Raw genomic sequence first — 26,406 nt, forward strand, 5'->3', positions numbered from 1 at the left:
TAGTTCATAATGTGGAGCTGATTATCATGATGACCCTATTCATCTATTTTTAAAAGTATGGTTTTCGATAAATGTTTCTTGAAAGATTTGCAAGAAAATTGTTAAAATGTTGTAAGATGGCATTGGAAAAAAATAATTGTCACTAATGAAAGACCAGAGAAATTATTTCAGGTATCTATATTTTTATTAAGCGGAGACCTATAGAACCCGATCCAGCATGTACTATCAATTTGTTTTCTGTGGTGGCTTCTGCTGTGCCATCAGTTGTTCACATTCCAGCATGAGTGCCTCAGGTAGACAAGTTTCAGTGGAACTTCCAGCCTAACACCCACTGGGAAGAGGGCACAGATCGACTATTTCTATACAAAAATTAGCTACTTGGAAACCTTACCAACAAGAGTGGAGCACTGTCAGATACAGTACCAAAAGATGAACACCTCGACTTGAAGAGCATTCGTCGTACAACTGTAGAAGTGCTACCTCCTCAAAGTAGAACGGATCTTAATGACATGGATAGAACACAGCTTTTAGGACCTTCGTTTGCTGGTGGCACACACACATAATAAGAAGAAACAGCTGCAAGCATCCATTCATAATTGGAGCATGGAATGTAAGAAGTGTGAATTTTGGAAAACTGGAAGTTGGCAAAAATGAAATGGAACACTTAAAGTTCAGGATCCCAGGTATTAGTCTGCTGAAGTGGATCACTATAGGCCATTTTGAATTGCCCATCTGTTTTACTATGACAGAGATGAAAAATTGAAGTTAAATACTATCATAGTAGAATAGTATTCAGATACCTATCAGGAAGGCCAGCTAATATAACTGTTATCCATGTTAACACACCAACCACTAAAGCCAACGGTGAAGACATTGAGGGGTTCTGCCAACTTTTTCAGTCTTAACTTGATCAACTATGCAAGCAGTATGCATTATTAATTACTAGCGACTAGAATGTGAAAGTTAGAAACAGAAGAAGGATCAGTAGTTGGTAAACTAACCTTGGTGTTCCCTGGGGGACGGACAACAGAAAAGTGGGTGAAGGGAGACCTCAGACAGGGAAAGATATGACAAAATAATAATTTATAAATTATCAAGGGTTTATGAGGGAGGGGGCAGCAGGGAGAAAGGGGAAAAATGAGTAGCTGATGCCAGGGGCTTTGGTGGAGAGCAAACGTTTTGAGAATGATGAGGGCAATGAATGTACAAATGTGCTTTACACAATTGATGTATGTATTGATTGTGATAAGAGTTGTATGAGCCCCTAATAGAATTATTAAAAAAAAGAAAAGAAATGGCACTGGCGATTACAAGACTAAATACTTATTTGTTTCAAATACCATTTTTAAACAACGTAAGTAGTGACTGTATAGATAGATCTCACCCGTTGTAATCACAGGAATAAAATCAATTACATCAATGGAAAGAGATGATAGAGAAACGTAATACCAGTGGGCACAACATCGCCAGGACAGACCAAGAGTTGTTCATATAAAACTTCAGAATGAAATTAAAAACAAAACAAAACTGTGAACAAGCCCAAGAAACTTAAAATAAGACCTTGCAGTTATCCCACCTGAATTTAAAGAACGTCTCAAGAATAGAGTGGACACATTGAACTGTGGTCAAAGACCAGATGGGAGTTGTGGGGTGGGACATTACGAACAAGAGCACACACGAAGAAAGCAAGCAGTAGTTAAACAAAAAAATGAGAGAAAAGATCGAAATGGATGTCAGAAGAGACCATAGAACGTGCTGATGAGCTTAAAGTGACTAGGAGAAATGAAGTAAAAGATAAGGCAAAAGATAAGAGGAGAATTATTGCATTTGTTGTTGGCAAAATATATTGAAAGTAACACAGACTGCCAGAGCCACAAACAAATCTGCTTGGTCGGAAGTACAGCTAGAATGCTCCTGAGAAGCGAAGATGTCCAGAATGTGTCTAATGGACTTTGGGCATATTATCAGGTGAAACCAGTGTAGTACAGGACATGCTTACTGTAGTGAATAAAGGGTGAGTTAGAAGGAAGGGCCTCCGTGAGATTAACTGGCATCGTGGCTGCCACAGTGCGCTCAAACACAGCAGTAACTGTGCAAAAGATGTAGGACGGGGCTGTTTTGTTCCATTGTATAGAGGGTCGCTGAGTTGGAACTGATTCAAGGATACCTAAGAACAATAGAACATTCCACATTTATAAAGTACGTCAAATACAGTGTGGTTATATAGCTCGGGTAATTTTTAATGAAACAGGAGCCAACAGTTTTGAAAGCTGAAATTTTATAAATCCTATAAAAAGCACTTAATCGTATAGTCACAGGGTCTGAAGATGAGGTAGAATATAGTCGCAGTGGAGCTGATAGCAGTAAGTTGTGGGTTGAGGATTATTTGATCCTATATTAAATTTTTCCAGAATATTAAACTTTTAAAATTATAGTATTTGTATTTTCAATTTCTACCTCTCTTGACCCTAATCTTTATCTCTTAAACCTGCAGTTAGCTGGCAGTTATGTGGGCTCACTCATTAGAGGAAGCCAGCAGTCGTAGCTGAGCACAGGTAGTTGAGCAGGACATTTAATTATATGAAGTTTACAGATAAGGTCCTTGTTTCATGTCTTTGACTACAATTCAAAATGAAACATGACTATCCAACTCCCTCCTTGTATTTTGCTTCCACTCACCTTTCATTCCTAACCTTTTTGAACGATTTCCTTGGATAAGTGCTGCCCTTTTAGGTCTTAAATGGTCGATTGATTAGTCTAAGACACGCAGCACATGTACAAATGTGCTTGACACAATGGCTGTGGGTATGGATTGTAGTAAGAGCCCCCAATAAAATGCTTTAAAAAAAAGAAAAGGCTTGCGAAAATCACAAGTGTGATTGTCCCTGTTATATACCTATTGTTTTGCGGAAAGTTGAGTCATTCCGGTGAGGTCATTTCCAGACCTAAAGAGTGAGTGTGGGCTAGTCTCTGTCTACCCAGGAAGCCTGGTCTTGTGTATGGTTTTGAGTTTTCGTTCACTCTTCTTTCAGTAGCCAGGCACCCTCTAGTTCTTCTGCTCTTAGATCACTGACTTTTTTCTCTTTCTCAAACAGTCCCAAACTTTCGCCCCCTTCAGGCAGTTTCTCTCTATCTGCATGCTTTCTTACAGGCCCTTTCTGTGCAGCATTTGAGTCTCAGCTCAGAAGTCAGCCCCTCGGGAACACTTCTGAATCTCCTAATGTAGAGGGTCCTGAAACCCCACTCCTGCCCTCTCTTTCACTGTGCCCTACTTTGTCTCCACATTTATCTCTCCATTTACTCTCTGTTGACTCTCTATAAAAGCGAGTGCCTTTATGGGCACTTTAGTCGAGATTTCCCCCTAATGCCTACTCATGTTAAATGCTTAAAAAAATACTGGTTTATTGACAACCTGGCCTCATAATAACTGTGGTAGCTAATGTGAATGATCCATCTTCGGCTTTTTCTGTTTAATAGGAAGCAATTGAAGACAGAAATATGAAGAATAAAAAATTAACAAATAATAGAGCATCCAGTGCATCTCCCAGGTAATCAACATCTTTGTGGATTTTCATTCTGGCAAAGATGGTGGTGAATTTCAGTTTTTATAAAGGAAATCCTATTTCATGGTGTTTAGCTTTCACATCAGGGAGCCCTGGTGGTGTCATGGGTACCCAGTGGGCTGTTATAGTATATATTCGAGTGTAAGCTGATCCAAATATCAGCTGAGGCACCTAATTTTACTGCATTAAAAAATGTGCTGAAAAACTCGGCTTATACACGAGTATATACGGTAACTACCAGGTCGGCATTCAAAATAACTAGCCACTCCTCTGGAGAAAAATGGGGGATTTCTACTCCCATAAATAGCTACAGCCTCCGAAACCTGCCGAGTCAGTTCTACTCTGTCCTGCAAGGTCACCATGAGTCAGATTTGACCCCATGGTGGTGAGTTTGTATTTCATGTCTTCTCATGACCTCATCTCATGAGACGGATGACAAGCTTCATGATAAAAACCTTAATTCATTATGTTATCTTACAAATAAAGGGATTTTTAAACGGTTAAATCTACCACTAGTTGGTTTTTTCATGCCTAGAATGCTTGTGCTGTTTGGTCTCCAAGATCTCATTCTGGAGGGAACTTTTTCCTTCTTTCCTGACATCAATGACTGCAGATGTTTCATACTCTAGTTCTCTTGGACTAGAGCTCCTTTCTCTTGTTTTTCCTGTTATTATGGCTATAATAAAGGAACCCTGGTGGCACTCTTGGGTAAACATTGGACTGCTAACCCTAAGGTCAGTGGTTCAAACCCACCAGCCCCTCCTTGGGAGAAAGATCAGGCTGTCTACACCTATAAAGACTTACAGCCTCAGTAGCACTGCATTGGGTCACTATGAGTCAGAATCAACTCGGTGGCTGTGGGTGGATGGATAGTAATGGTGATAGAGCCTAAGTTCAGCATTAGAGGGGGGAGTTTCAAAAGGTTCATGGGAAGATAGACTTAAAAGACATGGAATTTTTCCATGAAAGTTTTGAAGCTCCTTCATACTTCTGATTAAGTGCATGAAAAAAATATACATAGAGCTTTCATGTTTCATGGACTAACTTTGGTTATTAAAACAATAGCTTTATCTACATTGATGATATATGCATAATTAATAAATGCTAATGGAAACCTTTTTAATCATTGAAATTCTCATTAATCAAATGATTTACAATCAAATAGAGCAGGGTTAGCAGATTTTTTGCATAGGACCAGATAGTACATATTTTAGGCTTTGGAGCATAGTCTTTATTTTAACTCTTCTACACTCTTGCTCTAGGAAAGCAGTACATGAGTGGACATCACTGTGTTATAATAAAACTTTACTGTAAAACGGTGGGCCAAATTTAACTACTTGACCCTGACGTAGAGGGCACTCTTCTTTCCAACTTTATTTTCAGAACTGTTTATGTAATAAAAAATGCAACAAAATTATTAAAAGACAGATTAAACTTCACTTAGTGAATATTACTTTTCAAGTCATCGGAAATGCTTTCCTAAAATGGTCTAATTACAAGTATCTCAATAGAACATTCATTTTAAAATTGTAGAACTTAAAGTTATATAATTGAAAAGGTATTGAATAATTATTCTTTGTGTCCTAAGTACCTATTGTATACTTGATCTGTACCATTATTAATATAATTATATTAAATTAAAATAATGTAGTTTCAAGTGTGGTAGTTGCTAATTCTAATGGTTCTTTTTTCTTAAAAATGCATTATATTGTTTGTTTTTATGTTTATTTGCATCTTTTCAGATTAATGACCTCTGCATTTTTAAAGAAATCCAGTTCTGTAAGGAAAACTTCATCAGCAACTACCTCTTCTCACTATTTAGGAACTTTGAAATTTTTGGACCAAAAACCTTCACAGAAACAAAACATGGAGCCTAACAAAGCAGATGACATAAGGGCAGCTATTTATCAGGTAAGAAGGAACATATTTCAAAAATTTCAAGGAAAGGCAGAACAATTTACATGATAATTTACATAAGACTATCAGTTTACCGAAAAATAAAGTAGTGCGATCAGGAATGAAGATTAATACTGAATTTTATTGTAAAAGATCTTTCTTTGTAATATATGAATAATCCAGAGTCTTTTAAAAATAGCTTATTTATTTTCAAATTTGTTTTAAATGATTGTGTATGTTTTTAAAGAAAGAAAATATTCAACTGCAATTTATAAAAAATATAAAAGCAAAATTCATTTGGGAAACAGTGACTAATATAACCTTTTCCTTGTTCTCATAGGACTGGTTAGAAAAGAAAAATGTATATTTACATGAACTGCATAGAATTAAAAGGATTGAAAGTGAAAATTTAAGGATACAAGATGAACAGGTATTATGAATTTTAGAAGTAAAAAAGTGTGAAATTCTATGTCAGTAAAGTATCTATGAATATTTGCTGTTTCTAAATCAGCCATTTTTATATGGCAAAATAAGATATATCAAAGAATCAGTTTCTGATTTTTGTTTATATTACCTTATACGTTTTTAGATCCCCTCCCCCAGTGGTTTAAATATGTTTTTAAAAGTTGTGCAATCATCACTACAATCAATTTTAGATTATTTCCTTCATTCTTGTATTTATTGTCATTAGTTTCTTATTTCCCCCAACCTTCCCTGTCATAATCCTAAGGATCTATGACTCTAGTTACTGTCTCTATAGATTTACCACCTATCTTGTGTTTCATAAAATGAAAATCATACCAATAAAAGAACCCCATAACCAACAAAATAAAACACAGATAAATTTTAATCCAAAAGAAAGCAGAAAATAATATACCCTATGTGCTCGTGTATAAGCTGAGTTTTTCAGCACATTTTTAATGCAGTTTTTGTGGTAAAATTAGGTGCCTTGGCTGATATTCGGGCTTATACTCGAGTATATAAACTAGAACAAGTTAAGAATGGGTCAAAAGGAAAATATGTTAAATTTTAAGCTTGATCTATAATAATCCATTTTCCCATGCACTCTGTCTGAAAACAAAACTACTCACATGTCTGGTCAATGGTCCCAGGGAGTTCCACGTAGACTTCATCCATGTATAGATTCTGCAAATGGATTTTGGGCCTTCACAATGATTCATAGCTTTCTACAAACCATGGCTCAGAATTTAAGCTCTGGTACAATTTCCTCTTCTAGTCTTATATTTTATTATTTACAATCCATGGGTCCCACAGACTGGTATGCTACTTCCATGTGAACCAAGTGGACACCTTGCACTTCAGCCACTAGTCTTTCTGATAGCGAAACACCATCTGCTTTCTGACCACACTTGGCGATGGTACCCAACGATCACTTCATGCGATGGTACCCAACGATCACTTCATGCGATAGTACCCAACGATCACTTCATGCGATAGTACCCAACGATCACTTCATGCGATAGTACCCAACGATCACTTCATGCGATAGTACCCAACGATCATTTCATGCGATAGTATCCAACGATCACTTCAAATATTGAGCAGGACCAAATCATAAGAACAAATTGTTTTTAAATTATGGCCTACAATTGTGTATAAGCTCAAAATCTATTTAAAATATCTAAAGTTTATATATATATATCCCTAGTCCACTTTAGAGGCAGTATTATCAGCTTCTTGAAAAATAATATAAATAACCTAAAGGGGACACTGGTATTTCTGATAATAATATTTATTCATTTAGCCATTGGTATAGAATTTAAAATAATAGTGAGAAAATGAAAATATGTTTATATAGAAAAGTTTGTTCAGCTAAAGTGCATGGAACATTCACTTATACTGGTTGAAATTTTAAGTGACTGAATTCTGCTTAAGAACTTTAAGAGGGTTACACACAGGTAACAAAAATTAAAGCTACTTCACTAAGGTAAAAGTGACTGCCGAACTAAGACATATCACAAAAAGCAAAGAAATTATGAAAACAGCAATATGAAACTTTAGTTTGATAAAACTATAGTACAGTGTTTTTACAGAAAGACAGAGCCATTTGTGTTTTTCCTTTAATATACAAATTATGAAGGCTATCAAATAATCTCACTGCCATTGAGTCGATACCAACTCATAGCGCAGTCCCTGTGGGTTTATGGGATGGTTATGGGATTAGAAAGCCCTGTCTTTCTCCTGCAGAGGGCTGGGGGCCCCCCCTTTGCTGACCATGTGACTCGCGTCCCAGTGAGTAACCACTGCACCACCTTCTTGGTAGCTTCCAAAGTCTGTTTTCTTGGCATGAAAGTCTGTGTCTTGTTTTGTTTGTTATTTCCTATTGATTTCTGTTGCTTTGCTTTTTTCTTTATTACCCTTATTAAGCACTTCAGGTCTGTCTGCTTATCTAAACTTTCCGAAGTTAAATCACTTCCTGCAATAATATCGCACACTCAAAAAGCCTACTTGTGGCCCTTCCTACTTTTTCTTTATGTTGATTTAGGACTGCCAAGCAAAAACTGCCTACTTTCTATGTCATATCAGTCCCCATCTGAGAATAAAATGCTAATCCACTATTTTTTTAACTCGTTTTTTGAGTCTAGCCCTGGTGGAGTAGTAGTTAGGTATTGCGGAGCTAACTGTAAGATCAGCACTTTGAAACCACCAGCGACTCCGTGGAAGAAAGACAAGGGTTTCTTTTCCCATAAAGAATTATAATCTTGAAAACGTACCGGGGCAGTTCTCTCCTGGCCTACAGGACTGCTGTGAGTCGGAATGAACTTAATGGCAGTGAGTTTGTTCCATTTGTTTGTTTGCTGTTTAGAACCCGACTCTCTAACTTTGAGCAAGTTGCTTAAACTTTACTTTTCAACTTAATCATCTGTATACAAATAGTAATCAAGCCTAGCTATTGTTGTTGTGAGGATTATATGAACTAAGCAATACAGGTATAGCATGCATATTACACTGGCCAACACACATTTTGGTGCCTCAAGGGTTAGACTTATTTCTGAGTACATTTGACCTGTTGACTCAAGTAATGGAACCAATTTTCCCGTCAGCTCTCATTTTTGAGATACTATATACCACTGTTCACTATGCTTTCCCTTAAAATATACCAGGAAATTTTAATTAATGTTAGTGATCCTGATATAGAGGAATTGCTTGCTGGATTTATTTGAAGTAGTTTTGTTGTACTAGATATTTAGGACAAATATTTACTCTTCCCTTCATCCAAAGATATATTAGAACAATGCAAATTATATGAATTTGGGATTTTCCTCAGGTACCGTTTCACCTTGATTTGAAACTGAGTAACAGGCAGTTCCAATTTGCTAACTTAGAAAGGGGCCAGTGATAAGTTACTCTACAATGGGTATGGGTTTGACTGCTAAACACAAGGGCAAGCCCACTCACTAGCTGCTCTGTGAGAGCGATGAGACTTTCTGTTCCCATAACGATTTACAGCCTCAGAAACTTACAGGAGAAGTTCCACTTGGTCCAATAGGGTTGATACGAGTCATAATTGACTGGTAACGAGTTTGGTACAATAAATGGAGACTCCAATGTTCTGAAACCCAAAATGTGTCTGTAGAGTTCAAACTCCTTTATTAAAATTAACCAGTTCCAGTGTTGCTAGAAGATGGCACAACTTCTCCACCTGTGTACAATAATCCTGAAAAGAAAAGTGACATTTTTTTCTTCTAAAGAAGCTTGGAGTAAACCTCACCTCTGAACCATTTAGCATGGATTATCCATTGACTTCTTATATATTAAAATGTGCTCTGAAATGTTGACTGCATCATTTGAAGAAGAACAATTTAGGTCTTCAAGATATTTTTGAAAATTGCTATGAAGTCTTATATTTTTGGCACTCTAAATTGCCCTCACACCTTCCATGGAGGATCCTTTTCCGTTTTCTTTTGCATTTTCCATGCTTCTCAGGCTGGGTTCTGACTTTGCATGCAGTGTCTACCTTACATGTAGTCTCTGTGTATATAGTACAACTTCCCATCCCAAAAAGGAAAATTGTTGTCATCTATTCGATTCTAACTCATATTGAAGAACTACTTGGGTTTGAACCACTGACCTTATTGGCACCTCATTATGTAACCCAACTAGTCATCCTGGGTCCACATACAGCTTCCCTTGGAAGTCCCTTACTATAGCTAATTATTTTTCATTATGTTGTCTTTCTTATTATTTGTGGGTCTGAATTCTTCTCATATTTAAACTCGGTTGATAAATAAATTAATAAATTAGTAAAATTCAATGGTGAAAACATAGTGGAACACCGTACCTAAGAAACTAACGCTGATCCAGTCTACCCACTGCAATTTTCTGAATCAGTGCCCCAGATAAACCCAGGAATGGGTCTTAAAACCAAGGCACACATCAAAAAAAATTATTTCTTATTGGGATGTATTATATGACTGATACATAGAAAACACTCTGTATTTTAGCTCTTGCTTTGTGTTACCATTTCAGCATCTTATCATGTGTAGCTACTTCACTCTTGAAAACTTGACCTCCTTTCTAACTTGGCCAGGAATATAGCTTTCAATTTTCTTCTTCCCAACCTGTGCTTTTGATTGCATACCTCTCCCATTGACTGGAGCTGGCATCTTGCGTCAGTCTTTAGCAACATGCTCAGTCCCTTTCTCTCTTGCGTGCCTGGTGGCCTACAGGCAAGCTCGGGTCTCCCCCACCTTCAAAAAAGAAGGCTTTGGCAAACAACTGTTCTTGGTGCTCTTCAACATGAAAATGGATGTAAAAAGAAATATTCCCAGAATGAACAGGACTTGGTATCAGTCAGTCCCCTGTGGGATAGACTAGGACAGCTCAACCGGGGATTTGTCAGCACACCTCTTCTCCCATTTGTAGCATCCAAGTGCTTTGTTTGGTCAGAGCTCCATTGCGCTTACTCTTCATCATTCTGTAAGGGAGGTGGTCCTTTTACTGCTGGGCTACTTTCTCTTCATGACATTAAAATTGACATTAGTATTACAAAACATATAATAGGATAGTATAGGATTAAACACTGAAGTAAATAAATAGCATATCTGTTATCCAATAACTTGTATATTTTCCCAAATGGTTCATAGTTTAAGCATTTGGAGTATTTAGGAGCAGTAAAATTCTGATTTTTTAATGTCCGCGTGCTGGTGTTTCAATCAAAGATCTGCATTTGCTTATGAACTTGGTTATAATTTAATTTATTCAACTTACACATATGCCTATAACTTTTCTGATACTTTTCTTTAATCTAAATATTTTATGAAAAAAAAAATGCTAGTGCACCTCATCCTATCACAGTATATTTTCATAATATTTTCTTAATATAGTTCAAAAACAAGAAATAGTGGATTTCTGTTTCTCAAAAGTAGTAGAGCAGTTACTGATAAATGCTTTTTAAAAATGTATTTTAAGATGCAATGGAATATTCCAATTACTTCTTTTACCAATCAACTTTTCCAAATCATTCTGAATAAATTATGTGTTTGGAACATAATTTCTACATATGCTAAATGTCAAAGTGAGTAGAGATACACATATATGTGAGATCTATTTTATATATTATCTATATATGTACGAGGGTAAGTCAAAAAGTATTGCTCCTAGCAATCCAGTTCATGTAAGCACCGCCCCCCCCCCCCAAAAAAAAATGTGTTTAAACATGCCAGAGTGGGTGGCGACAGATAAGTTCTTTCAGTAATAGACTTGTTTTGGTAACTTCCAAAGGGATCTGTTAAGTCAGTTAAATTCAAGGCTGACAGATAAGTTCAGAAGACCCCAGGGAGGGAGGTAATCATGGTAGATTTTCTCAAAGGACAACTACAGGGACTTATTAGGAAGAAATTTTAAGAATTGGCAAACTCCGTGGCTGAGAAAACGACCAGACTAATTTTGTCGAGGAATCTCCGCCCCTTTTCACGACCATTGACCTGCTCTTTCTTTTTGAGGGCTCATCTGTAAAGTCGTGAGGACTGTCCTATGAAACATGTTGTTAGGAAACCTCACCTCATCCTCCGGACAGCCTGGATATCCACCCTAAGATTCCGTCCCCCAAATCTAAAAGAGCAGTTCAAAGGAGCCCAATGTGATTTCCTCCAGGATGTCAAAACTGCCATGTTGGTCTGGTGGACATGTGAAAACACAGAATTCCTCACGGAAGGATTAAAGAGATGCAGCAGTGCCTCGGCCAAGTACAGACCTCTCCAAAACCAAGCTCGCTGCCATGAAGTTGATGGCGACTCACAGCGACACTGCAGGGCAGGGTGGAACTGCCCTTGTGGGTTTCTGAAACTCTTTGCAGACGTGGAAAGCCCCATGTTTCCCATGTGTAGACTTCTCACTGCCAGGGCTGACGACGGTGACCCCGCTCTGGGTTTGCAAGTTCACCAAAGTGGAAAGCCCAGTCTTTCTCCCGTAGAGCAGCTGGTGGTTTCCAACTGCCGACCACGTGGACCGCAGCCCCACTCTTAACCACCACACCACCAGGGCTCCTTCGGGAGAGACCTGGATGGGGAGAATGTCATGAAATATGGACTTCACGTTTTTGTATTTATGGTTACTAAAAGTCTCTATGCTTACTCATTGACTAACCTTCGTATGTACATGCATAGGAATGCTCATAAACACTTACAAATTTGCTTATCTTTCCAAAATAGAAAAGAGCGGCCAAAAGAGAAGAAGCGTTAGCATCATTTGAGGCTTGGAAGGCTATGAAGGAAAAGGGAGCAAAGAAAACGGCTGCAAAAAAGAGACTGGAGGCAAAAAACAAGAAGAACACGGAAGAAGAAAATGCTGTGCGCAAAGGAGAAGCGCTCCAAGTACTGACGTTTGATTATCTCTCTCAGAATTATCTCTAAACATTGACAGTCTGTAGTCAAGATTAACCGCATTTTTGCCCTTTATAGTGAATATCACAAACGATATAAAAAGGAAAATTGCGTCAGTACACAAAACCATTCTGAATTTTATTCCAGGCTTTTGAGAAATGGAAAGAGAAAAAGATGGAATATCTTAAAGAGAAAAGTAGAAAGGCGAAAGAATATGAAAGAGCAAAGAAGCAGAAAGAGGAGGAGAGCGTTGCTGAGAAAAAGAAAGACAATTTAATTGCAGTTGAAAAATGGTAATCCAAAGTAATAAATATTTGGATAGACTTTAATTAAACACTTGAGACGTCACTAGAATTGATCCACTTAAAGTTTCCTAATGTGTCTTAATCTCATTATTACCAAAGATTAAGTAGGCAATCTTTTTTTTTTAGCCAGGGTTTCAGCAATTCCTCTTTGTTACATTACCCTTGATCATGCCCTACCAGGCCTCCCACACCCACCTCACCACCAATTTGGATCACTTGTTGTTCCCTTGTCCCTGGGTTTGTTAACACCACTTCCTTTCCCCCCACCTCCTCCTCTCCCAAGGTCCCCCCAGAAATGTCGGTCCTGTTGTTTGCTCCTCCAGATTGTTCATCCAGCCTATCTTATTTAGACAGACCTGCGGAGATAATTAACATGCACAAAAGCAAAACAGCAAAACCAAGTAACAATATACAACAAAACAACAACAAACCACTGACAAAGAACAAATCAAAACACAAGAAGAAAGAAAAGCTTGTAGTTAGTTCAAGGACCGATTGTTGGCATTTAGGAGTGTTTTCCAGTCCAGTCTGTTGGGGCACCACGCCCTGGCCCCAAAGTCCACCTCCAGCATTCCCTGGGGACCTTGCCACTCCATTCCCTTGCTGTTGCACTGCACTCCCCCAGTGCTTTGCGTCGGGTGGCGGGAACCGATCAGGCACAATTCCCACACTGTGTCTCTGGTGCTGTCCCCCTCAGGGCCATGGGTCAGTGAGGGGCGTCATGTCTCATAGTGGGGCTGCCCATGTGGTCCTCTCTGTGGGCTGGCTGCTCTAATTGGGTCATCGTCCTCAAAGCCTGGTGGGCCAGGATGTGCTCCAGTCTCTCCTCCTCCCCCTTCATCTCCTCCCGTGTGCTCTGCTCACATATGTCCCTCTCCCGGAGCTGCGGATTCAGTGCCATCCTTTGAAATAAATTCTTCTGGGGGGAGGGGCAGGCATCCACTAAGTATTTGGGACTGGGGCCAGCCCCTCACACCTCTCCACTGGTCCCCTACTCCGCGCCGGCATGTTGCGTTCGCACCTTGGGGCACCGGGTTGAAGACGGGCACTCTTTCCCTGTGGAGACATAAACAAGACCCTCCCCTTGGGTGGGCTAGCGCCCCGTGCCCCCGCTAGCAATTTTACCATCTCTTATCTCACTTTTCAATATTTTACATTATTCTACACAGGAATGAGAGAAAGGATGTGCTATTCAAACAAAAGGAAAAAGAGAAAATAAATGAGAAAAAGAAGGAAGACCTGAAGAGAGCTGAGAAAAGAGATAAAGATAAACAAGCTCTTGATGAATATGAAAGATGGTTGGTAGGTATTCTCTCTGCACAGATCTCGTTGGTCTTTCGTACGGGCCATTTTTTTCAGGCCAGTTAAATACTGAGCCTTTTATTAGATAAGCAGTATGCTAGTTGCTTATAAAAGTATCTGAGAACCTACATCCTGCCCCTTCCACAACCTTTCATCCTACTAATATCTGCTCATGCACAATTTTCAGACACACACACACACATTTTCTGATTTATTGTTTATGGTTATTCTTGCAGTTCCCATTATAACTATTCTTTTTTTAAACTCTGACATCCTTTAGAAACACACGGTCTGGAATCTTATTTACTTTTGTGATCTAGTCTATCGTGTTGATTTTTCTCTTGTTTTTTTAATCCATACATATCACAATCCATACATACAGCCACTGTGTCAAGCACATTTGTACTTTTGTTGCCCTCGTCATTCTCAAAACATTTGTTTTCTACTTGAGCCCTTGGTATCAGCTCCTCATTTTTTCCCCTTCCCTCCCTGCCCCACTCTCCCCTCCCTCATGAACCCTTGATAATTTATAAATTATTATTATTATTATCTTATTTCTTGCACTGTCCGACTTCTCCCTTCACCCAATTTTCTGTTGTCCATCCCCCATGGAAGATGTTATATATAGATCCTTGTAATCAGTTCCCCCTTCCTACCCCACCTTTCCTCCATCCTCCTGGTATCGTCTGGAGGTTGGCAGTGGTGTGTGAGAGAAAAGGGAAGAGACAAAGGGGATAAAAAAAATCCCAAAACTAAGCCTGTTGAGACTTTGGCGGGGAGGGGGAGAAGAGAGGGAAACAAAGATAACAATATAGCTGAGGCCCGATCCCTGCCCATGGAGCTGCAAGGGTTTATTCCCTGCCCCAAGGCAGCAGCAAGCTCTAGCTGTGTTGAGATAAAGCCCCTGCGCCACCTCCAAATAATCCCAGCTCGGGCCAAGACAGTGGCGGGGCTAAGGACAAGCCATAGCCGGCCTCCACTGTGGTAAGCCAAAAGACCCAGCCCCTCAAAACCTTGTGGATCTGTACCTACTTATCTTTATGATGCGCCTCCTGTCCCTCTGAGTGACTCTCCTGGGCTGATTTCTGTGGAGTCCCTCTGGTATGTGTTACTCGGTCGCCATCTTCCCGGAAGTCTCTTTTTTGTTTTTAATCTTTGAATGTTTCTGGACAGTTGTATTCCTGAATGTGCTAGGTTAGACTAGAGAAACGAAGTCATAAGTACTCATATGTGTATAAGGAAGAGCTTTATATAAGGAGCAATTGAATATTGAGAAAACATCCCAGCCAAGTCCAAATCAAGTCCACAAGTCTGCTATTAGCCCATATGTCCAATACCAATCTGTAAATTCCTCTTCAGACTTATGAAACACATGCAATGGTGCAGAATGCAGGAAGATCACAGGCCAGTGGGAGGTTAAGTCTTATGGATCCAGTGGCATTAGAGCCATCTCAGCGCTGGCAGGGGTCTCTACGTGGCTTCTTCAGCACCAGGGCTCTAGTGGAGCTCCATGTGTCTTGTCAGCAAGCATGTCTCACAGGGAGTGAGCGTGCCCCTCCTCCAGTGAGCTATTAATCTCCACAGTGCCTCCAAATGAGGTCATGAAGTTGTGACCTGATTGACAGGCTAACCTCCATCCCTTCACTCCTAAGTCTCAAATTCACAACAGATTATGTAACTACAACACTGAACTTTTTTTTTTTAATATTAATTCTCTTCATAGATGTCACCTCCTTTTCATAAGGATCTGTAAGCTTCATGTGATATTTTCTTTTTTTTTTTACATGTTTCCTTGTTTATTTTTTTTTTTTTGGTGGGGGGTGTCCCTGCAAGGCCCCTTCCCATCTTGCGAGGGATCAGGTGCCACAATACAGGTAGGAACTGGAGTGTCTACATGTACTGAGGGGGCTACACGGGCCTGACGGCAGCTACAGGAAAAGGGGGCTCCCACCACAGATCTGTGAGGTGTGTGTGGATCTGCCCCTCAGCCTCCAGGTCATGTGATATTTTCTATCTGTATTTCAATACCTGTATTTTCTACCTCTATTTCAAAGGTTTCTTTGTCTCCTGAGAATTTACTGAGAATTTCTAACTAGAAATCTCCTTATATACGTGTATTTTCTTCCTGATCTTTTGATTTCTATAAGTGCTTCTATTATTCCTCAAATAACAAAACTTCAGTCATAATATTCTCTTTTACCTTGCATTTTTTATCTGCTGAAAGTATTTTGGAAATATTTCTTTATCAATATGTAGTGAGCCTAATTGTTTTTGGTAATACTCTATATTGTAAGTCCCTGTATTCCATTGATTGCATTTGTGTATTTCTCCATTCTGCATTTTGTTTTCACTAACAAAGCTACAGTAAATAACTTTGTGCATAATATGGGTGGGATACATTTCTAGAGCGTGATTTCTAGGCTAAAGTTTCATGTAATTGTAATAGCTCTTACCAGAAAAGCCTTATGTAGGCCTTGTATAATTTTGCAATTGATATAGAGAGAATCTCTCTTTCCCCATAATTTATTCAATCAATTTTAAAACTTTTTTTAATGCGTGCACTCCTGTTAGTTGTAGCCAGAGTATTTATTATTTGCATTTCTCTGGTTAGACTGAGATTTAGTTGTTTTTTTGTTTGTTTTTCATTATTTAACAAACATTTGTATTCCAATCTGAAGACATCGCCTATTTTTCTGTTGAGTTGCCAGCATTTCTTATTCATTTCTAGAAAGTTTAAATAACAGGAAATAACCAGCTGTAACTTTTTCTAGTATATTGTTTTTCTTTTAATGTATGGTATTTTATGTTGTATGAATTTTTAGGTAAGATATCAATTTTTCTTTTGGCTTCATGTTTCTCAGTTATAGTTGGAAATGCCATCTCCATGATATGAAGTTAAAAACATATGATCCTGTTTTTACTTCTAGTAATTTGTAATGTTAATAGTATTTAATCTACTTAGAGTTTCTCCTGATACATCATACCAATATGATTCTAGCTGTAATTTTTCCAAATAAATATCTTGTAGCACAGTCCGTCTTTTACTCACCAATATGAGATGCTGCCCTTCCCATGTTTTTAAACGTTCTGTTTCATCGTTCAGTCTCCTTGTGCATATTCCAGTGACAGATAATGTCATTATGAGGACTTTATACATTGTCATATCTACTTGGATTAGTCTTCCTTCATAAATTCTCTTTTACAGTATTTCTGACTATTCTTATGTGCTTATTTTTTATGTAAGGTTTAGAACCAAGACTAGTTAAGAAACAGGCATAAATTTGAAGAGTCAAAAAAAAAAGAGCAACTAAAGAGTGATATGAAACACCGAAGTGGGAGAAAACGTTGAAGCATGTAGGAATAATTTTTTTTTTCCATTTTCCGTGAGCTTTTTTTTTTTTTTTTAACATTTTATTAGGGGCTCATACAACTGTAATCCCTATCCATACACACATCAATTGTGTAAAGCGCATAATTTTAAGAAATGTGCAAGACTGATGTGAAGGAACCTTCAAAACATTCCAGAAGGCCACACAGGAAGACGTGAACAAAACTGCTCTGGATAAAAAGAGCCATCCTGATCAAATATCTTTCTCCCTTATTTAATTCGTTAGTTTAATAGAAGCCTAATAAAAATACCAATAGATTTATTGTTGTTGTGTCTTGGTCAACTTTAGAACTGTGGCTATATATGCCATTGAGTTAAATCCAACCCATAATGCTCCTGTGTACAAACAGAGGTAAATACTGCCCCGTCCTGTGCCATCCTCACAATCATTGCTGTATTTGAGTCCATTCTTGTGCCACGTGCCAGTCCATCTCATTGAACATCCTCTACTTAGTCAAGTGTGTGTGACTCTTAATAACATAAGACACAGTCTCACCGTTCTTCTAAAAAGCATGCTAGTTATATTTCTTCCAAGACAAATTTGTTTTGTTTTTTGGTTTTTTTGGGTTTTTTACTCAAAAGCAACTAAATCCACTGCCATCAAACCTATTCCAACACACATCAACCCTATAGGACAAGGCTGCCCTGTGGGTTTCTGAGGCTGTAAATCTTAAAAGTTATGTCTCCTTACTTTTGACTCTCTACTTTTCTTTCAATTACATTATTCAGTTAAAAGGTATTACTTTTATATCAGAGGGCTCTGGAATAACTCCCCTATGAGGAATTATTTGTAATTTATTTCCTGGTACTTCATACTCAACTACAGAACTCAAACTCATAAGGTGCTTTTTGTTAATGAATTTATTCCTGCTATCCTTTGATGTTTGGCTAGTGTATGCAAGGAATGATGGTAGCATTGTTTTTAAGTAGAACAAGAAATAGGAGCATGTCTTTGACAAAGGAGGGATGAATAAATTATGGTATGTTCAAATGATGGAATTTTGTATATGAATGAACTAGAGCTCGGCTCTATGTAAATTGAGCTTAAAATAATATAATAACTTAGGAGTTGCCAAAGAGTACAAGGGCTTCAATAAGTTTGTGGGAAAATGGAATTAAAAGCCAGTGGAATAAAAAAAAAGCCAATGGAATTTTTACATGAACTTTTGGGATCTACTTCATATGGGGTGATATCTTTTATTATGGAATTCAAGAAAAAAACAGCTAAAGGGATTTCTTTTATTATTCAGAGATAAGTAAATGTTTAATAGACAGATTTTTGAAATGTACTGCATGTAGCTTCCAGGGTGTGGGAAACACCGACATTACTATCTGGTTGATTCTACCTCATTGTGACTCTATGTGGTTTCCAAAACTGGAACTCTTGAAAGGAGTAGGTCGTTTCATCTGTCTCTGCAGAGCACTCCCTGGTTTTGAACTACTGACATTGCAGTTACACGTTCGATGTGAAACCCACAGCACTAACAAGGCTCCTTAGTGGTGTGTGAAATGAGGATGATATGTTGAGGTGAGATCCAGGGAACTGCAAAGCCACGGGTTGTGCTTTATCTCCTAAGGTAGTTAGTGGGTACTTTTAAAGCAGATTTTCATCGCTCAAACATTTCTTAATATATTTGGGAAAATTAACAAAAAATGGTAACATAGATAATTTGTGAGGGTTATTTTACCATGTGCTATATGTAAATAAAATATTTTAAAATTAAAATCACTGATACCTGTATGATTAAACTGGTAACTACATAAGCCTGAAATTCACAAAAGGACTAAAAGTCCTTTTGACACTACACTCAGGTCAATAAAGTAAGCAAAGTAGCAGAAGACCTACTTTAAAAGGGACCTTAATACCTGTTGATAATATACATTGGCCATCTTTGTTGGCTGATATTTCCGTATAACCAAGATGGTGTATACATAGCTAATAATAATTACATTTTATATTTCAGCAAGCAAGTTGATTTGGAGATGTTTTTATGGGTGTGCAAACGTAACACTTTTCTAATTCCTTTTTTAGGAAAAGAAGGAAAAGCAGGAGAGAATTGAACGAAAACCAAAGAAATGTCAGTCCATTCTTGAAAACGAGGCACTTCCGTCATGGACCCCTACTAGCAGAGCTGGGTCCTCCAAAGTGTTTTAATAATTCTCTTCCTCACCTTTTCTAATAGCAAACTGTTGGCATGGGCTTAAAATTCTTTCTTTTGATTATTTAAAGCTATGATCATATATTTTAATTCACTGTTTCACTGCCAGACACTTGTGCTGACAAAAGACAATGATAGTTTAAGTTTCATTTGAACGATAGCTAAACAAGCTACCTGGAAGGGAAGGTCAACAGCAGATTGCTCTAACATCTTAAACTGTGTGTCTCCTTCTCGTGTCCTCATAATTCCTACAATTGTATGATCCATAATCATTCTATTAAGCTATATAAAAGTTATTTAACTGTGTATAAGTAGTACAAAGAAAATCATTTTGGTGTTTAATCAGAGATGAATATACATCTTAATAGATTCAGGTTTTTAAATGAGTACTCACTAGAGACTAGACGTAATGTTTTGTTTTTAAAGGACTCAAAGTAGTTGCATTTGCATTAGACAAATTAGGATTTTGGTCAGCCGAGGCAGCAGTCAGTAAAACTAACCATAGAGGTATTTTATTTAAGAATTTTTGCTTTGGTTTTGAAATGAGTGTACTTTATCTGTTCCATGCTTCATGATAGGCCATTTATAATGAATCCATTTCTGAAAATTGCCATTATAAATTCTTTCTCACTGTTTCTTTATCTTCTCGGTGATACAAAAAGATAGCCATCTCATGGTAGCTATATGCTTACACATTTTATGGACATTCCATAAGAGTTCAAGTTTACGGCTACTATTAGTATTTTCTAGGATAAAGCCAAAAAAATACTAAGGCAATTATTGTCCTCTTAACTAACCCAGTCTTAGAGCTTATATTTAGATGGCAATTGCATGAGAAAGTCGTTTGCAGGAAACTGTCAGAAGAAACTGTGTTTATCTCTGCTCCTCCTGTACTAATTGGTTTCATACTTGTTTAAGTTTTAGGCAAATCAGCTATGTGTTATGAGTTGAACTACTGCTTGAGCCAATAATGCAGTGCAGAGATTGTGGGTGAGAATTAATAGTAAGGATTTATTCTGTTATGTATAAAGTTTCTATGAACCGGAACCAATTCAAAGGCAGTAAATTTGGTTTTGAGTTATTATGTCCTTCTGATATAGACTTACAAGTATCATTTCTCATTTTTACAACATTCAGGATCATTGTTGTTGACTCCATTTGATAGATAAAAGCCCCAACGCTCAGAAAAATAAAATAAATTGCCCAAAACTGAATTGGGATTAGAACTGATTAAATCTAAGTCAGTGTACCTCTGGCATCAAGATGCACTTTTTCACATTCCCCTGTGACCTCTGAAAATGGTAAATTCTCTCAAGACCATTTTAACTCTCAGAGCCTAAGATCACATTTGAAGGGACTTCAAAAAGGTTATGGATATTTTTCATTTCCTCATAGTTCCTTTTTCCACAAACTCCGTTGAAGCCCTCTTGTATTATTATCCAGAGATCGTCTAGATTGTTATTTATTTGAGCTGATGAACCTCATTTAATTTATATAATGAATTCCTAAGATTTAAATAATTATCCCAATATCTTGTATACAGTTGTCAAATATCAGAAAACTCAGCAGGTGGTGTAACATAAGTTTTGAGAATACCATTCAATACGTTTCATGCATTGAGGATTACCGTCTTGTATGTTGGTGAACATAAGAAAGCTCATGGATGTCATTGTATGAGCATGTCAATAGCATAGATTTTTGTTTTTGTTCTTTGGTAAGTTCATAGGTGAAACTAGAAGCCTTTCTTTATGGTTACTGTTGTAGTTTCTTTGCTGCCAGACCTAGGGGACTACTTCATGTATTTGAAATTATTACCAGCAGTGTGTATTATCGGCATGAGATTTGGTCACTTAGCCTCATTCATGTGTCTTCCATAGAGCCAGACTACCTATGTCTTCTAGAATAGAATGTTAGGTATTTGTTGCATTGAATCAGTTGTTCAGAGCTGAAAGATACTTTCAAATTACAGGGAAGTAAAAGAAAAAATAGAAGCAAAGTATAGCACCTTTGGGGGATAAGTCATAAATGTGTATCATAGATTTTTACATTAAATAATTACTTTAACTTCCTGATGATTTTCTGATCCATTATTCCATTATCAGATTTAGTGTGTTACCATCCATCTCTTAAGTGGTGAGAATTAAATAAAATTTGTTAATTAATGTACAGCATGTAGCATAAAATAAGAACTTAGTAAAGGACTCATTGTTATCAGCAACTACTTACTATCATGAGCCCGACCCACTTCTCCCTGCTTCATTGATGTGAGTAGATTAACAGGTTTTTTAACATTGTAGATTTTTAGCATATAAGAAGGAATCTTTGCCTTCCTAACCAGTCTAGGCTCTAACATTCAGAAGAGACTGTAGATTAGGGATCTGTATTAGGGATCTCCTGAAAATAAAACTCTAATTTTCAAGGCTATTTCTAAAGAAGGATGAAGTGGGAAAGTAATGTTTGTAATTAGCCAGCATTTCATTTCCCTCAAATATAGATGAGATTTGTTTTGGTCTTATTACATTAAAGAATACATTATAGTCTATCAGTAGCTACTTATACTGAAATTACCTAGTTGAATGAAATAGACTCTTTAAGTCTGAGTTTGGGGGGATGATGAACACATGGTAATATTGTTCCCTTTCTGAGATCCAAAGTGGAAAATTGAACATAGTAATATTTCCTTGAATATATCAATATAAAGAACACTATTTCTCTAAATATTTTCCAAGCATAAAATATTAATGTAGATATTTGTTCCTTATATTTATGTTAATTTATTATAATAATATTTAATTCAAATTAAGGACACTGAAGACCTATAAAATTTCAAGTTAACCATCAGGTTTTAAAATTTTTTATCACTTCAACAATGCTAAGAATATATGCTAAAGAAAATGAGATTATTTTGCAAATGTTTTAAAACTTTACTGAAAACAGTTTCATTAGACAGGATATTTGTAGATACATTTGAATGTGAACTTTAAAAAAATGCACAGATAGATGATATACAGAATTTAAATCGCAACTAAGAAAATGGTTATACTTTTTTAAAACCATAGCAGTTTAAACCGTAAAGAGAGAATGGTTTGTTAATGAAAGAAAGTAACTATTCCTGGCATAACAATAACCTAGTTTTTTGTATTTCCAGCAGACTTTGAAAAGGTTTCTTCATTTATGATTTTAGATTGTATTGGAACTACTTGTTGCCAAAGCAGTACCTGAGAGTAGGGTAGGGGGTTATAATTCTATTGGATTTGTAAGGGGGTTTAAAACTTACCTGGTCTAACCTTTTTTATTTCCAAGTTGAAGAAGAAAATGATTTCCTAAGACTGACTTGCCCAAGCCCACTCGTCTTCACTGTAAGAAAGTTGGTGTTGGATGCAGGCATCATATTTCACCATTGTAGTCTGCCCACCCTCCACACTTTCCATCATCTGATAGCTTTCGTTATTGTAATCATAATTAATTTAGGTGACTTTTGTACTCTCATCTGTGCCCTTATTCCTCCACTTTCTTTTCCACAATTATTGAACAAATCAAAACGATTAAGGGACCTACACTATCTTTTAAAATGTGGCATATATACTAAGTTACTTAAATTCTGAGTATGGGTCAGATACAATTTAGAAATGAAATTTCACAAAGTAGAAACTATTGCATGTTAGTGGAAGTAGTTGACGTGAATAAACCAATATCAGAAACTTAGATTTCCCTGATTTAATTTCAATAACACTATCTCAAAAGACATTTAGTCTATTTGCTTTATTCTGTACACAGTAAAAATATATACCAATTTCCCTGCCCCCTCTTTACAATAGCAGATACAATAGCAATTACAAAATAATAAATATTATGTAATGCTAAACTGGATTTTCTCTGAGACCATTTACATTTCATTTCATGTGGTTCTATTATTTTGAAGTATATATCACATGCAAATGTTTAGTGTTAGCTTGAGAGAACAAAATTACTGAAATTGAATTTAGGATGCTGTTTCAAGAATTATTGAAAATGTATTTAATGTACACTTTTTGTACTAGCATGTGTTCATGCAGTGCTTAATTTATTAAAATGAGCCATTTAAGATTTATTTTCTTGGGTGACATATTACTGACTGTGTGCCACATTTTCATAGCATTAGAGAATGTTACTATGAGCATTTTTTAAATATAAAATATAATATAGTGACCATTTTTTGAACGACTGGAAATTTGGAAATACATCTCAATTCTTTTACTTATAAAAAAGCTTAAGTTATAGTGATAACAAAAAAGGTTTAATTCATTGTTGTTGAGTCCATTCCAAGTCATAGCGACCCTGTAGAACAGGGTAATACTGCTTCTCTGAGTTTTTGAGACTGTAACTCTTTGTAGGAGTAGAAAGCCTTGTCTTTCTCACTAGGAGTAAGCAACTGGTGGTTTCAAACTGCTGACCTTGTGGTCAGCACTGTACCATCAGGGCTCCTTTCATGGCGATCATACAATGACATAATTAATAAATGATTGGAAATAAGCAACAGTTACGCATGAGCAAACTCTCAAACTCATTCTGTTAAACCAGCGTAACTCCGATACCAAAACCAAGCAAAGACCCACAAAGATAGAAAATGATAGACCAATATCCCTCATGAATTTAGATGTCAAAATTCTCAACAAAATCCTGGCCAAAGGAATCCAACAACATATAAAATAAATAATGCCTCATGACCAAGTGGGATTCATACTAGGGATGCAAAGATGGTTAAACATTTGAAAAATAATCCAACGCCTAAACAAGATAAAGGATAAGGAACACATGACCCTATCAATTGATACAGAAAAAGCATTTTGATAATATCCAAGACCCATTCCTGAAAAAAACAATAAGATAGGAAGACAAGGGAAATTCCTCACCACAAAAAGGTCATATATGAAAAAACAATGGCCAAGAGCACACTAAATGGGAGTAAAGCTGAAAACATTCCCATTGAAAACAGGAACCCTACAAGGATGTCCCTTATTTCCACTCTTAGTCAACCTTGTGTTGGAAGTCTTAGGTTTAGTACAAGGGAGAACAATTGGGCAAAGTGATGCTCTTGCTATTTGTAGATGATTTCAATTTATAGAGAGAGAACTCCAAGGTCTTCACAATTGGAATTATTGAAAACAATGGAGGAATTTAGTGTAGTCGCAGAATACAAAATTAACAAGCAGAAATCAATTAGACTCCTGCATAGTAGTGTTGAGAGATCAGGAAAAAAGGCATCAAGAAAACAATACCATTCACAATAGCCAAACAAAAGTTGGAATACCCAGGAATAACCCTAATCAAAGAAATAAAATCCTGTACAAAGAAAACTACAGAACATTAAGACAAGAACTCAAGAGACCAATGCAAAAGGAAGAATATCATGTGTTCATAGGTAGGAAGACTCAGTATTGTGAAAATGTCAATATTACCCAAAGCAATCTACAAATTCAAGGCAATCCCTCTCCAAATCTCAATTTCATTCCTTAAAGAAATATAAAAATTACTAATCACGTAGAGAGAGGGAAGAAATCCAGGATAAACAAAGCACTGCCCAAAAAGAAGAACAAAGTAAGTGGCATTCCACTACCTAACCTCAAAGCCACCGTTGTCAAAACAGTCTGGTAATGGTATAGTGATAAATATATAGACCACTGGAAAAAGACAGAAAAGCCAGAAATAAAAGCATCTGCCTACAGACAACTGATTTTCAACAAAGGCCCAATAAACAATAAATGGGATGGCGATGGGATGCCCTTTTCAACAAATGATGGTGGAAAACAATGTCCATCTGTAGAAGAATGAAAAAAGACCCATAGCTCGCCCCATGCACAAAAACAAACTCAAGGTGGATCAGAGACCTAGGTGTATAACCCAAAGCTGTCACGATTCACCAATGAGAAAATTGGGACAAATCTAAGGGCCCCTGGTAGAGGGCATATCGATGATACGAGATATAACAAAGGAAGTACAAACAGCAGAAGACAAAATACATGGCTGGAGTCTATTAAAATAAAATGCTTTTATATATCAGAAGAGTAAAATGACTGGGACATCAGAGACAACAGATTGGGAAAAGAGAAGTAGCAATGACATAATGGACATAGGACTAAAAGTAATAAAATTTACAGAATACTGCAAGCCCACAAGAAAAAAAAAATAGGCAAAGGGATGTGAATAGATAGCTTACCAAGGACAACACTTGAATGGCTAACAAGCACATGAGGAAATTATCTCCTTCACCAGCCATCCAGGAAATGCAAATCAAAACAATGATGAGATAATATATTTAACACCCATAACCATAGCCAAATTAAAAAAATAAAAAGATAAAAGCAGGCAAGGGCATAGAGAGATTGGAACTCACACTGCTGGTGGACTTGTAAATATGTACAACCACAGTGAACAGCAATATGCCACTCCTTAAAATACCTGGCAATAGAAATACCATATGACCCAACAATATCATTGCTGGGCATATACCTCAAAGAATTAAGAGACAGATTATGAGCAGATTTATGCTCTCCTATGTTCATTGCAGCACAGTTCACAATAACAAGAAGTTGGAAACAATCCAAATCCCCATCAGTAGAAGAATGGATAAAAAAAAACTTTCATATACTCAGGCATCCCTAAAAACAATGGTGAAACCATGAAGCACCTCATGACATGGATCTAGAAGCCAATCACAAAAAGACAAATGTTGTATGAGTCCACTGCTGTGGGGATGAACACCAGGATGGAAGCAGGCTCAGGCTGGCCAGTCTGCTGGCCAGATCTGCCAGGCAGCTCAGTAGAGAACCTGACTGGTTCCATGAACTATGCATCGTCCTCTCTACTGTGTGTATCTTGAAGGCCATGTTGGCAGAGAGATCCTCACATCGGCTAGGATCAGATTTTAGAGAGGAGGAGGGGAGAATGACTGCTTAGTGGCTGCCAAGC

General features: G+C 37.2%; 1 protein-coding gene across 1 annotated transcript in view; it reads left to right on the plus strand.

The window, feature by feature from the left end:
• The window catches only part of MAP9 (microtubule associated protein 9), a 40,870-nt gene extending 17,322 nt beyond the window's left edge, over positions 1 to 23,548 (plus strand). The window contains exons 7-13 of the mRNA XM_013006171.2: positions 3,478 to 3,548; positions 5,306 to 5,474; positions 5,800 to 5,889; positions 12,134 to 12,295; positions 12,452 to 12,597; positions 13,779 to 13,911; positions 19,332 to 23,548. Coding sequence (XP_012861625.1) covers positions 3,478 to 3,548; positions 5,306 to 5,474; positions 5,800 to 5,889; positions 12,134 to 12,295; positions 12,452 to 12,597; positions 13,779 to 13,911; positions 19,332 to 19,454 — 894 coding nt within the window. The 3' untranslated portion in view covers positions 19,455 to 23,548. The remainder of the gene's footprint in view (positions 1 to 3,477; positions 3,549 to 5,305; positions 5,475 to 5,799; positions 5,890 to 12,133; positions 12,296 to 12,451; positions 12,598 to 13,778; positions 13,912 to 19,331) is intronic.
• The last annotated feature ends 2,858 nt before the right edge of the window (positions 23,549 to 26,406 follow it).

Source organism: Echinops telfairi, unplaced genomic scaffold (assembly GCF_000313985.2).
Source record: "Echinops telfairi isolate 266 unplaced genomic scaffold, ASM31398v2 ScPeMD7_5868;HRSCAF=6743_1, whole genome shotgun sequence".
NCBI classification, from domain to species: Eukaryota; Metazoa; Chordata; class Mammalia; order Afrosoricida; family Tenrecidae; genus Echinops; species Echinops telfairi.